General features: G+C 40.5%; 1 protein-coding gene across 3 annotated transcripts in view; it reads right to left on the reverse strand.

The window, feature by feature from the left end:
• LOC136874015 (proton-coupled amino acid transporter-like protein pathetic) overlaps window positions 1–15,683 on the reverse strand; it is a 236,015-nt gene that overhangs the window by 61,582 nt on the left and 158,750 nt on the right. For all 3 annotated transcript variants that reach the window (XM_067147476.2, XM_067147477.2, XM_067147478.2), the window contains 2 exons: window positions 15,384–15,515; window positions 8,696–8,846 (listed from right to left, as the gene is read on the reverse strand). In XM_067147476.2, coding sequence (XP_067003577.2) covers window positions 8,696–8,846; window positions 15,384–15,515 — 283 coding nt within the window. The remainder of the gene's footprint in view (window positions 1–8,695; window positions 8,847–15,383; window positions 15,516–15,683) is intronic.

Raw genomic sequence — 15,683 nt, forward strand, 5'->3', positions numbered from 1 at the left:
ATGCTTGCTTCATATATATATATATATATATATATATATATATATATATATATATATATATATATATATATATATTGTTAAATATTCATTTATGTCTTGTGTTTACTTTGATTTTGACTTATGATGGTCTCTGGTAAGACCGAAACTAGTTTCAACAAATATATGTAATTTTTTAAGGTTACAACAAACATTATTGAATAGGTGGAAACCTTTAGCTTCTGTTTTACGCTATGTTGCTCTTCAATACGGATTAATATGAAGTTTATTACCTATGATGGTAGGTTATATGTCGAACCATTGTATCAAGTACTTCACAATTCAGTCTCAGTGTGATTTCCGTGTGTCAATTTCCGTATCACCAATTAGCTGCATTTTAACTTAATTTTTATTTGATGTGCATTGCTTCCAAAACCAATAAAATTTATTACGTTTGTCATTCAGAAATAGGGCCGATGACCTTAAATGTTAGGCCATTTTAAACAACAAGCATCATCATTCAGAAATATTTTGATTGCACAATATCGTATGTCATTCATTTTAGTTTGTAAAATGTTGAACAAAGGTTTTTTGCTTAGCCCCTAAAAAGCAGCTCTTTCTCCACCAGCAAACAAACAGCATGTGTTAGACAGCTAACTACCGTATATAACTTACCCGTTTGCTTTATTTTTCAAATGTTTGATCCGATTAATTTTGAAGGCATGGCTTACGGATTCTTCTGTTCTAGTGCTACTGAACGGCAGTAAAATTATTCTGGAATTAATATGGTCTACAGACTGTTCATGTCGTTTCTTTGGTACCAGTGCCTAATAACTGTTAACATCACAAACTCCCTTTGTTTTCCAAACATCGGTATCTATTGAAAATAAAAGGCAAGGCTAGCAATACAAGGAACACGACTTCCTTCAGCCGTACAGTTATATATTATTTGTGTACCAGGAATAATTAAAACGACGCACTTTGTCTATTCTTTCTATTACCATAGCTGATATACTGGGAGTAGGTCTCCCATTGTCTATGATTTGTATTTTCGCAGCAATAGTTCGGCTAGAGAAGTAATGTTTTAGCAAGTCCTCAATAACACAGCAGCATTCGTCCTCCATCATAACTGAATCTCCCTCTAGCAACAACAAAGCCGTTGCAAGCAGAAGACATGCTCTTAACAATCACCACTGAACACTGCAACCGACTACTGTTAAGTTAACCTTTCGACTGCGTCAAAGATATGAGCCTAGTAGCAAGCATGGTCAGCTCTGTGCTGTGTTCCCGAGTGCAGGTTTCTGACGATCACCAACGGATTTATTCATCGCCTTCTGCGTGTGCGACGGTTTGGGATCGGTCAGCGGTTGGTCCAAAACTTGATCGTGTTGGAACTAGTGATGGGCAGTCTGAGACTAGGTCTCGAGATTTCTCGGGATTTCTCGAGACTAGCGCAGGCACTGTTTCTCGCGAGAAATTTCGAGAGATCTCGAGAGCGTTGTCCCCGCATTGTGCGGCGAGCAGCGTGTCGTAGGTCTACAGGTAGTCGGAGCTGAATGTAGGTTGTGCCGAGCATGCGAATAGCCAACCACGGGCCTTCTCCATTTCGTAAATACGTGCCAACAAGCGAATAGGGCGTTTATTTCTGCCGAGGTCTATCTTGACGCGTATAACATAATTATAAAGGATACGCATTTTGGCGTTGTATGCACTGGTAGATACACGAATGAGTGGTTTAAGAACAGAACCTGACGGCTTCTGTAGGTACACGTACCTGGATACAAGAGGCGTGCATTATTCGAACTGGAGACGAGGTAAGATGCGCCTTGCTACATCTGCAACCGCCATTACGCATGAGTGGAATGTGTAATCTAAAATGCTTCAGTTTGCTCCAGTTCTTTCGACAGATAGGTGTACATCGTTATCAGACCCCACATTCAATATCACATTATAACCACTGCTTGTGTTTACCGATATTTTGGTGACGAAGGAAATAATTCCTTACAATGTTATAGAGTATTCGCGCCATATGTAAAGTTAGCATAATTACCCAACAACAACAACATCAACATCAACAACACAACAGTACAACAAGAAATTCCATGGAAAGGAAATATTACAAGAAATACTACTAATTTAACATTCTAAATCCAGCATCATCATAAAAAAATTCATTATTTAGCAATTCCATGGAAAGGAAATATTACAAGAACTACTAATTTAACATTCTAAATCCGCATCATCATAAACAAATTCAGTACTTCCAGTGCTTAACACTACCACTTACAATACTATAGGTTGAGCTTTCTACTAGCTTAAAATTACAAGTGAAAATAAAGCAATTGAACGATGATTACCCTACAACGAAAGAAATTATGACAAGAAATACTACTAGTTTAACTTTCTAAATCCAGCATCATTATACATAAATTCAGGCACAACTTAAGTATTTCCCTTACTTAACACTATGGTTTACAATACTATAGGTTGAAATTCCTACTAGCTTAACACAAGTGATATTAAAGTTAAAACCTAACTACCCAATAACTACAACAACAAGAGTACAACAAGCAATTCCATTGGAGAGAAAGTATTAGAAGAAATATTACTAGTTAAACATTCTAAATCCAGCAGAAAATCACAAATTCAGTGTCCGTCGTTTACAGCTTTTACTTTTCACTTTACACTAGCACTAATCATCATCTTAAACGATTTGATACCGGAAGGGAATCTATCAAAGACTGCTGCAGGTAATTTATTCCAATCCCTTATGGTGCTGTTTACGAAGGAAAACTTGCCCACATCAGTATGCTGGTTATTATTAAACTACTCTAAGTTACCATTGCCACCGGAATATTTCTCATTTGCGATGTATTTGTTAATAATAATTAGGTACTTCGGCATATGACAGTGCAATGTGTAACTGTGTCTAGTTGTACGCGGCAACTTGAAGTCGATGTCCGAAATGCAACGTAAGTCGTGGATGTCAGTTATTTTGAAGAGATGCCACATAGCACAGCCCGCTGTGTTGTTTATTCAAAAACGTTAAATACGTCGGCGGAAATACTTCTGGGATGATCCGACACAAAAACGCAAAACCAAATAAAAAGGAAGAGGAATAGTCAAAGAACACCACCGGCACGATCTGAATCACAAGAAGCTACCCTGACGACAACGATTGTGAGGCATCCAGGTATGTTTACATCCTAATAACAGTTAACAAATTATACGAGTTATTCAGCTAAGAAGTCCACCCGAAATAACTCGTGAACAGCTTAAGATACTGGCATTCTGTCTTCACTTTCGTTAATGGTATTTTTTTTGCTAGGGGCTTTACGTCGCACCGACACAGATAGGTCTTATAGCGACGATGGGATAGGAAAGACCTAGGAGTTGGAAGGAAGCGGCCGTGGCCTTAATTAAGGTACAGTCCCAGCATTTGCCTGGTGTGAAAATGGGAAACCACGGAAAACCATCTTCAGGGCTGCCGACAGTGGGATTCGAACGTTAATGGTATTAAGGAGCACATTGTTCAACATGCAGTGATTTCCTATGCTTTTGACAAAATTTATCGTCACACACGTTTCCATATGAGAACTGCTGATGCTAACTATCAAGCGTACTGTCGTAGTTACTGGGACGTTGCACAGCTCGCAGCACACGAGAATCGGTCTCGAGAGCGTTGCCCATCACCCCTGCTGAAAGAATCGGAGCAAAGTCGGGCATTTTAGATTACACGTTCCACTCATGTGTATTGGTGGTTGCATATGTAACAAAGCAGACCCTCCCCGTCTCGACTTCGAAAATGCACGCCTCTAGTATCCAAGTAGGTGTACATCCTATCTACAGTTATTCACAAATTGATGATGATGATGCTTGTTGTTTAAAGGGGCGTAAGATCTAGATTTTGTACAATGATAGCTGACTCAACTGTGGTAGACCTGTAGCAGTAGCTGAAAAAATATCTAGAAGTAAAATGTGCGTTTTGTCCGTAAAATGAAATGACAACCATCTCCTATTAACATTAATCATAGGAGAAAAGAAAAAAGTCCGACCCTTCAAAGAATGAAGGTATCGGCAATTAAAAGTGAACGGCCATGAAGGGTGTGAAAATGAAAGACTCCCTAGGTCTCGCAAACCTAATATTGTCAGGGTCAGAAAATCTTCTCTAGTGTTGACCAAACGTGGTTGAATAGCAAAGATGAAGGAGAGGAGCCTGGCACAAGTAAGTAGAAGCAATGCTAGACTCGTCTGGGGGACCCGTGGGCGCCAACCAACGCTCCCAAAATGAGAGCCTTGGGGTTCCTCTTTTTATCGCTTCTTACGATAGGCAAGGAATCCTATGGATGTAATTCATACGCCGTACTTTCTCTTTATTATGTTGTCATTATCACCCTGTTTCTATTGTCAAGCTGTAATTTTTCAGACGCAGCGAAATTACACTAATTCTGATAGTGGTTAGACAATAACCCCACAATTTATTAAATACATTTATTTAGAGTACATGAAGAATTTAAACCCTTTATAGACTTATTAGTCGGGGATTTTAATCGTGTCTTCTTAATTCCTCTGATTCGGGGACTGGGTATTTGTGTTTGTCCCAACACACTGCTCTTCATATACACACAAGACGCCACCAACCATAGAAGCATGAAATAGTGAATACATCCTTCCACATGGGGTTGGCATCAGGAAGGACATTCGGCCGGAAAACAAGGCCACACCCGTATGTGTGACATAGTTAGTAACCGCGACCCCACTAGGACGTGGTAGAATAATAATAATAATAATAATAATAATAATAATAATAATAATAATCTACGATTGCTGAATTCACATACGCAGGTTGCTTATAGGTGTCAGTTCGAAATGTCTCTCCGGAGGCCATACTCCGTTGTTATTATTTTAAAATTATTATTCGGTAATTAATAATTAAAAGGTAATTATTAATAATAATAATAGCTGAATGAATTTTCAATCATAGAACGCAAAATAATAAAAACTTTGACTGCTACTAAAATGTTTTCATTCCATCCCTGAAGGAGGAGGCGGGCCTCTTAGACGGTGACGCCGTCTCTCAGGCCGGGAGATTTGTTACGGTGAAGGAGATGTTCGAAGAAGGTGAGAGGTTGGTGGCCGTGGCCTATACTAGGAAATGTCCCGGCATTCGCCTTAGTGCAGGGGAATGGAAAAGCTTGGAAAACCATTCTCAGGACAGCTGACGGTGGGGACCAGCCCCTCTCCGTCTCCCAAATACAGAGATTTAGAACCACGGCACAGCCGCGGCTATCTCTCCTCTGCTCGGTTGGTCGGTCAAAGTGTAGAGCCGTCGAACCAAGGACCAGCCGTGGCCACCTGTAGGCCAAAGCCCACTCTGCAACCACCGACGACACTCTGAAGGGAACTGTTTATGTTGGATCAGACCGATTGCAATGAAACTTGATAGGATAATCAAGAAAGACGTCATAACGTCACTGCCTTCCTTATAAAGTGTGATAGTACATACATTACACTCTCGCCCCGTATTCACAACCAAGAAAGATTATTTTTGTCACTATTCGTATTATTATTATTATTATTATTATTATTATTTAATTTGTATATTTTTCTTAATATTTTAAGCTGGAAGGTCTTCATATGCGACATGAGTAATTTGTTTTGTACAAACGGATAGGAAAATAGTGCTATTTACAACTCGGAATGTTTCCGTGAGTCATGTGGAACAGCTCAGGGTCCGATGACGTGCCCTTGTTGTTATTGTCTTGGGGACCCGGAAGAGGTTCGGGGCGTGGTCTTGGAATGGCAAGGCGATCTTCCATTCATGATTGGATGCTCAGGATCAAACTAGACGTATCATGAGAGAGTAGGGGGAAGCTGAGGTGTATGTAGGCACGTGAGAAAACAGCGGAGGAGGGGGTGATGTAACTTTTATGAAACGTAGTTGACTTGAAATTTTTGTGGAACGTGAAGTGTGGCACTGACCTATAAACTGTGGAGTGCTTAGGCACTTGGTATTATATCACTTTTGGTGGCTTGGTGTATTATATTTCGATAAAAGCTATTGGGTACTGTATTTCAGACTTTCCATAAATTATGGTCAAGAAAAACAAGCAAGTGTTGCTCAAGTGAATGTATTTTTAAACCAAGTGTTAGAATCAGTGAACACGGTATGATATAACAAGTGCCGATAGTGATAATCTGCAAGTGGTGTTGATACATAGAGACAGTGAAGGATATTTATCTACATATATGTATATATGTTTTTATAGACCTTTCTAGACCTTTCCTATCTCATCGTCGCCATAAGACCTGTCTGTGTCGGTGCGACGTGATGCAACTAGCATAAGCTTGCAAGGCATCCAGCGGTAATCGACTGTGGCGTTTTAGCAAGAAGAAAAGAAAGAATACAAGCTTGAAATTTTATACTAGTATTAATCATGTGATCATTACACACCGGTAGAAGTGGTTATTATTGTTTTGGAAGTAGAGGAAGTTTTCTTACAATTTATTTTACGTCGTACCGACACAGATAGGTCTTATGGCGACGATGGAATAGGAAAGGACTAAGAGTGGGAGGAAGCGGCGTGGCCTTAAATAAGGTACAGCCCCAGCATTTTCCTGGTGTGAAAATGGGAAACCACGGAAAACCATCTTCAGCGCTGCCGATAGTCGGGTTCGAACCCACTATCTCCCGAATACCGGATACTAGCCGCACTTAAGCGATTGCAGCTATCGAGCTAGGAAGTAGAGGAAGTACAACTGGGCAACCATCCTCTATTAATACTAATCAGAGAAAAATATGGAAAGATTCCGACACTTCGAAAAATGAAGGTATCGGCCAAAGCGAAGGGCGTTAAAATGAAAAACTCCCTAAGATTCGCAAATCTAACACCGCCGGGATTGGAAAAGAACAAGAGTTGACCAAGGAAGGGTGAGTACGATAGACGAAAGTAAGGAACCTGGCACAAGAAAGTGAAAGAAATGCCATGACTCAGCTAAGGGCCCCGTGGTCGCCAACCCACGCTCCCAAGTTCAGAGCCCCTGGGGCCCCTTTTAGTCGCTTCTTACGACAGGGTGTAATTCTATCGCCCCTCCAGATAGGGAGATAATCCACCGGACCTTAAAAAAATGTTGCGGAATACTAACCGTAGTAAGATGACCTGACATTCATGAGTTCTCTGGAATTTGAACCAGGAGCCCCGTGATGTGAAGCTACAACAATGTCGCGCAGTTTCATTAACCTTGCACTACCAGTAATTATGAAAATTACTAATAGAAATATATTTAACTTCACGATGACGCTTCCACTTATTCGTTCTCTCGTGCATTACACCCTTATTTCACAGGTTCTTGAATCGTCCAAAGGAAGCTGTGCGAACATTCTGCTTTTAATGCTAATCTGTATTATTACTCGACCACTGTTCTCGTCGACGAGCGGCACATCAAGTGATTCAGGTCAACTTCACCTACCGAGTTCCGAAGAGTGAGTTGTTGTCACATTTCCTTGCATGTTTGTGTGGTCATACGGTTGTTAACCAGAAATGTGAATGGATGGGATGGGCAATACAAGCTGCAGTTGTTGTGAACACCGCTATAAGTTCCTCACTTACCCTGAAATATTGCAACACTTATTCAGCCTGGAGTAGATATGCAAACGTCAGTATGCTGCTGCATTTCAACTGTTGGAAAATGAGGAAGATTAACGTAGCTTATTGATCCGGTGAGGGGAAACAGGCTCCACTACACCGCTAACATTGCCATTTGCTGTTACCAAAGGCTTGCCGGTCGTTAACGAAGATAATTCGCCTGTAATAACATTACTTTCCTCCGGTCCCTTGAACACTTAAAATTATTCCAGATAAAGCACACTAACTCACGGCTAACGCCTATTAAATGCCAATTTAAGACGCTTTGGGCTGATATCGGTATTTTCGAAGATCACCTCCATCTACCTATAGATCCTCAACAGTAGCATCACTAAGTCCTTGATAATTCACAACTCCACCATCTAAACAATGCTTATCTTTTGGAAGAAGTAATGAGCGAACTGCAAACTTAATTTCCCCTGTATACTACGTTTTACGCATGCTATAATATACTGTAATTTATTATAAATTATTTTAAGTACAATATCGTAAGTTTAATTCACTTCATAAATATTTCAACGCTAAATACAATATTAGTCACTAGTACACATTCACACTGAATTGTGACAAAGATGGAACGCCGCAGAACGTTTTACAAAAACGATACTTTCAGTCCATTCATGGCATATGGTTCCAAGACATTACTTAATTTTGATCTTTTTTAATACATTAATCTGCCGATGATATTGATATTTCTGATATTTTATCCTAGTCTACAGAAGATTTGAAGAAATTACTGAATGGTATGGACAGTCCTGAAGAAAGAGTACAAGATGAAAAAAATAAAATAAAAAATAAATGAATACATGAATACATCCATAACAAAAGTAATAGATTGCCTTCGACTGAAGTCAGGTGGTGCACGAAATATTGTATCAAGTAATTAAGTCTTAAATGGAGTAGGTGGATATTGTCACTTGGGCAATAGAATACTATAATGGGTGTTAGGAGGATATAACACGAGACCAGTACAAGCAAGAAAGGCCGTTCAAAAATCCTCACTTTAAACATAGATATGTACATTAGTAATATATTTTAGATACTTTTGTGTGGAAAGGTGTAGTATTACTTACCAGAATGTGTACGCAGTGTGTACATATGACCACGATGAGCATTGTAGCTATAATACCAAAGAGTAAACCGGCGTTGTAGAAGGCTAGTGGCATGGCTAGTATACCACTCCCAAGGCACCCTTTCAGGAGATGGACCAAGGTATCCAGATCTCTGGAAAGACAATTGGAAGTTGTGTACTAACTACTTGACATTTTGAACAATGGAAAAGGAATACTTGTTATATAGACACATCAAAATAGATTTTGGAAAGACATTTAGACGGAAGCACACTTTTGATATCTATATGTCTCACTATTCAAAGGCAGTTCTACACAGATCGTTCAAATTGTGTGGTCTCGTAGTGGGTCAAAAACCAGCCAGCTTTGTTCAACATTTGTCAGCCGTCAGCGACGTGGTCTCGGTTGATCACAGCGAGGGAGTGCCGCACTGCTCAGAGCACTGATGGAATGAAATATCAGGAAGCCTGATGCTTTGAAGAGGTTCTTTCAACCGAGAGAACACATCAAAGTCTCAAGGACTTATATCGGTGTAATATGGCGGATGTTCCAAGGCTTCGCACCGCCACCCATACAACACGGTAGTCACTGCTTCCTCCACATGGCAACGGGCATTGTCATGCAGGATACAAGGTGGATTATCCTTCAAGAAATGTGGATGTCTCCCTCGCATAGTTGGACGCAAGTGGTGCCAGGAAACGGCGGTAATGCGCTGCATTGACAGGTCTACCTTGCGGTAAAAACATCATTAATGACCTTCAGCGTCGTATGCCGCTATGAACATGACTCCGACCCTACTGTGTTCCTATCGAATTGTGTTTGGATGCAGCGATCCTGGCTTGCGTCATTCATTCGATTGCCGCCTTATTTCAGGCTCATACGCCTGTGGGAATGTTCCGTCAATGGGCATAACACATATAAATACGTTTCCTTCACTGTGGTATCTGCCGAGATGAGTACCAGCTACACTGTAGCGGTACCATTTCTGGACGTCTGTGAGGTGGTGGGAAAGCCAACGGGATGAAAGTTTCCTCAAGCACGTGCCAAACCGACTGATGACTAATCTCAACTTCTAAGGATAATTCTCGGAGAGTCCACCCACGGAAGAAACGTACTCGCATCTTTCATGACTAGCATTTGAGGGATGGAATCAAGGGCACTGTTGGTCACTATTCTGAATGGCGTAGAGCTCGAGATAATGCTCTTTCCAACGTTCCATTTGTTTGCCTTCATCGATTGGACGTCCGAGGGACAGTTTTTTCGGCTATGGGACCGATGGCCTTCTTCATGCCACCATACATCGATCTGATATTCCCAGAATCTCCCACATTTTATCTTTTGCATAAATTGTGCTAGTAGTTGTTTGCACAACTGCGGGCAGTCCTGCTGAACCTTTTTGCTTGCAGCTCTTAGAGCATCCTGCATGCTAGCATCCGGATTTCTTTTGTATGCAGTCAGGGCTTTATGTTTGGCCTCAGTCACCGGTTCCATCTTGAATATTAAGTGGCAGTACATTTTCCTGGTTGTCTTTCGAATAAAAATAATTAAAATACCCGTCATAAGCAGGGTTATTTACTTAGGATATTGCACCGAAATAACTTCTATTCAAGATATAGATATTCTGTTGGGATCGTAAAACATTGTGCTACATGTTTGCATGGGTTGTTATTAATAACGGAGATATCGACACCACCTAGTTTAAAAAAATAGAACTACAATAATTTCTGCTCCTAGCATAAAAGTTCAAATTGCTACGAATTCAGACATGTAACTACACTAATTCATACATTGCACCATTATTTTTGATAAATAATAATTCAAGTTGAGATTTTAGTGGCTGAGAGCGGGCGCTGATCTTACCGTACCAGACCGTTCGATGGCGCAAGGTCTTGTTGACACGCAAGCTGGTTCCTTGTTGTGAGTCCAGCCATACAACTGGTAATGTACGCATGTACAGTATAAGGCCTCTTAAATGTAATGTTACCTATCCCTTGGATGTTATGTTCCTAAGAAAAATGAAATAATAGTGTTGGTTGCAAGTGAATGTAACTAAAGCTTTATTGTTTCTTTTCGAGAATACGGTACATAAGACCTGAGAAATGAAAATAATCCGGCAAAACTAAACAGCTCATTTTGAAAAAATAAATTAACAAAGTCTGTGTTGAACTTCATTGATAATTATTCAAGTGAAATGGGTACAGTAATTCAAGACAGTGTCGTCTATTAAACCGCTATAACATTAACGGGAGTAGAATATTTTAGAAACGTTAAAGGTAACGAGTTTTCCTCTTTAGTCGATGAAGTAATTACGCCGATTCTCTGCTTGCGGTCAATGGACTGTGGGTGTAATTATCACATAAACAATGGATATAAATGAACTAGGAGTTGTTTGTAAAGGATCTCCGCAATTAGTGATCCTCACGTAAAATGTTTCTGTTTTATAATGCGCATGAGATGTGGGCCGTCAACGGCAAGGCATATTTAGAGCCTCTTTCTCAAGGGATGATGCCACAGAAATTTCTCTAGATACTGCAGCACATACTGCGATGATACGGCGTGTGAAGTCATCTTGTGTTGTCCGTGCGTTTGCAGGACGTGCGTTATTCAACGCGACCTGCGAATCCATGAAAGCGTCCAAATTTTCAGTATTAAAATCTACTATCTAACCGTATTTGTCCAACGTATTAACTTACTGAACACAATGGAAATATTCTTCTACTCACTACTCCGTGTTTCTATGGTGTTTGGTAGTGTAGTGTGCTGTTTGTACATGATGGGATGTGTATTAAGACGAACATAAAACCCCAGTCCACGAGCCAGAGAATTCACCAGATGCAGTTAAAATCCCCAATCCGGCTGAGAATCAAACACGGGAACCTCGGAACCTAAGACCAGTACGCTGACCATTCAACCGAGAAGCCGAGCACAGGGTAGGCTATATTCTTCTTCTTCTTAGCGTGTATCCTGCGATGGTGGAGAGTGCGCTTCAGAGTAGTCTACAATATCAAATTTGCCGGGCTGAGTGACTCAGACGGTTGAGGCTCTTGTCTTCTGACCCCAACTTGGCAGGGTCGATCCTGGCTCAGTCCGATGGTATTTGAAGGTGCTCAAATACGTCATTCTCGTGGAGATAGATTTACTGGCACGCAAAAGAACTCCTAAGGGACTAAATTGCGGCACTTCGGCGTCTCCGAAAATGGGAAAAGTAATTAGTTGGACGTAAAGCCAATAACATTAAAAACACTATTAAACAAAAATAACACGTCTGAATCGGGGATGAGCTCTTACAAAATACTGACTTAAGACACAATCACAACTCAGTGAGGTGTTGTGGTAGTGAATCTGGTGGGACCAGGCCGCGATGTGTCTTACTCAGAAGTCGCCCCTAACTGGAGCTTGTTAACAGTTTTCTGATGCTGACAATGGGACACTTACCAATACTGAGAGCTTTGTAACCTTAACCTAACATTGATCGTACAACTTTATGAATATTAAAAAAATTGAAACAATGTACATAGAAAAAGGGTAGGTCTGTTCATCTGCTTACTATAAACACAAGAGAAGTTATTATTACAGTACTCAACAAATAACACTGTTAGCTATTTGAATATTTATTATAAGCATAAGACAAATAACACCGTTGTCTACTGGAACTATTTCATTTTACTTCAAATTTATTAGTCCCACGGTTGGGCGTGAATTGTAAGTTATTCAAATATTATATGCTAGTTGTTTTACGTCGCACCGACACAGATAGGTCTTGCGGCGACGATGGGACAGGAAAGGGCTAGGAGTAGGAAGGAAGCAGTCGTGGCCTTAAGTAAGGTACAGCCCCAGCATTTGCCTGGTGTGAAAATTGGAAACCACGGAAAACCATTTTCAGGGCTGCCGACAGTGGGGTTCGAACCTACTATCTCCCGCATACTGGATACTGGCCGCACTTATTCAAATATACTTGCTCCGCTAATGAGCGTCAATTTTAACATTACGAAAATTGATAAAATAATCATTCTATTAATCCTTGAACCACAACTGAATGTAATTATCACTTGTTGACTTCCATTGAAATACAGTAACATTTAGCCTAAAACAAAATAAGTAACTACCGAGCTCGATAGCTGCAGTCCCTGAAGTGCGGCCAGTACCCAGTATCCGGGAGATAGTGGGTTCGAACCCCACTGTCGGCAGCCCTGAAGATGGTTTTCCGTGGTTTCCCATTTTACACCAGGCAAATGCCGGGGCTGTACCTTAACTAAGGCCACGGCCGCTTCCTTTCCACTGTTAGCCCTTTCCTGTCCCATCGTCGTCATAAGACCTATCTGTGTCGGTGCGACGTAAAGCAACTTGTAAACAAAAAGCTAATGATATACATGTATACTTAGAGAGGAATTTGATAAAGCTTTGAATGAGCTAAAACAAAGGAAAGCTACTGGAATAGACTCAATTCCAGGTGAAATACTACAAGCTCTAGGGGATAAGGCAAAATATTCTTTATATCAACTAGTAAATTATATTTATACTAGCGTAGAAATACCGGAAGATTTTGAGAAAACTGTATTGATACCTACCCCAAAAAGTAATCACGCAAAGAGATGTCAAGATTATAGAACGTTAAGGCTGGTAACACATGCCTCTAAAATTATTACAAGAATTGTTTACCATCGTATGGAGAAAAGAATAGAAGAAAATCTCTTAGAGGATCAATTCGGGTTTAGAAGAAACAGAGGAACGAGAGAAGCAATTCTGAGCCTTAGAACAATTATTGGACAATCCCTAAGAATCAGTAAGAACATCCTAATTGCTTTCTTTGATATAGAGGAAGCGTTTGTTAATGTTAACTAGAATATTATGTTTAAAGCCCGCAGAAGTCTGAAAGTGGACTACAGAGATCGGAAAATCATCTATCAGCTGTACAAGAACCAGACAGCGCTTATAGGAAAGGAGCAAATCAACGCGAAAATAAGAAAAGAGTAAGGCAAGGATGTGGTCTGGCACCTCTATTATTCAATGTGTATTTAGAAGAAGCAATGAAAGAGTTTTAGGCTACCTGCACCCATGGAATAAAAATAAATGGCCAACTATACCAAACAATACGTTTCGCGGATGATATTGCCCTCATAGCTGAAACTGAGAAAGAGATAGAGACCTCACTAAAGAAACTGAATGATCTTCTAATACTAAAATGTAACATGAATGTTAACAAAACAAAAACCAAGATAATGAAATGTACTCCGGATGGTAAACAGAATGTTCATGTTTGGTTGGAAGGAGGAAAATTGACTCAAGTAAATCGGCTCAGTTATTTGGGAAGCATCATTACATCTGATGGGAGGTGTGAAAAGGACGTCCGTTCTCGAATAGCCCAGGCTAAAGAAGCTTTCATTAAAAAAAAAGAAGAAGCCTGTTGATCTCCAAGGCAAAATTCCTATCAGTAAGAAAGCATTTCACTAAGAGCTTCATTTGGAGCATTGCGACCTTTGGTTCTGAAACCTGGACTCTATTAAAGGCTGATAAGAAAAGAATAGATGCATTCGAAATGTGGTGCTGGCGTCGAATGTTACGAATACCCTGGACTCACAGGCTAACAAAAGAAGTTCTCAAGAGAGATGAAGAAACCATCAGTCTAGAGAAGATGATTGCAAAAAGATGTAGTTCGATAGGTCATTTACTCCGGCATTCATCATGGTGTACCACACTGCTTGATGGGAAACTTTGAAGGAAAGACTAGAAGAGGACGACCAAGAGCAGGGTTCCTCGATGGCATTAAAGGGCGACGTCCATATCAACTAATCTAGCAGCTGGCTCAGGATAGAAGGTCGTTGGACAAGGACAGTCATGCTACCCACCAACCATCAGGTTGAGGAGAACGAGAGAGAGAGAGAGAGAATATTTCTCAGGATATTCCTGGCCATGGTTTTACCCAAGATTACCGCCCCACTTTTGTACACAACTAGGCTGAGTTGCTATTTGCTTTATGTCGCACCGACACAGGTCTTATGGCGACGATGGGATAGGAAAGGCCTAGGAATGGAAAGGAAGCGGCCTTGGTCTTAATTAAGGCGCAGCTCCAGAATTTTCGTGGCGTGAAAATTGGAAACCACGGAAAACCATCTTCAGGGCTGCCGACAGTGGGGTTCGAACCCACTATCTCCCGGATGCAAGCTCGAAATCTAGTTTCTTAAATTTTACGACTTCCTGACGGGGATTCGAACCCCCGTCCTTCCGGGCGAACCGAGCACGCCTTTACCGCCTCGGCCAGGCAGCCCCTTAACATATTAATAATTATAAAATATACCTACATTTTTATGCGTGTAACATGGCACACGTTACACTACTGTATATGGCTGTTTATCTACTTAGGTACTACTATAAACACAAGACAGAAAATTATTACAGCACTCAGCAAAAATCACAATTGACTGTTTACCTATTTGCTATCAACAAAAGAAAAATAACCTTTTCTAATAAAACGGGACAAATTGGCGTGCCAAAAGCCTTAAAGGGACACCGGGACAACAGGTTGAAAAAAGGTATTGTCCCATTCAAAACAGGACATCTGTTCACTATCCTTACGATAATTTCTAACGAGTAAGAAAAAGCATTAAAGCCAAATCTTCGGGAACCTCCGTTGTATGTGAAAATACCACTCACATGTAGTAAAAATGGTCCTACATATCTATGTCTTACTCACGTGGTGGGGTGGGAGACTTCTCGATGTGCGAACGGATCGTAGGCCTCCTCATTCTTGTCCGCCTTCCGAAACAAAATGGTAGTCGAGCCGTTAGAGAAAGGAAGCGCCGTTTCAGTCTTGTCTCCTGAAGTCCTGGAAAATAAATTAAAAGTCTATCATTTACTTTCACTTCAAAATTTTAGAAAATTAAAATTCAATACAGGATTCGGGGCATTCTTTCTGATTATATTAGACATGTTTGTGAAAATAACTGGTTCGATAGAAGGTAGGTCGGTTTTAGGAAAGGTTGTTCCACTGAAG

The sequence above is a fragment of the Anabrus simplex genome, chromosome 5, assembly GCF_040414725.1.
Source record: "Anabrus simplex isolate iqAnaSimp1 chromosome 5, ASM4041472v1, whole genome shotgun sequence".
NCBI lineage: Eukaryota > Metazoa > Arthropoda > Insecta > Orthoptera > Tettigoniidae > Anabrus > Anabrus simplex.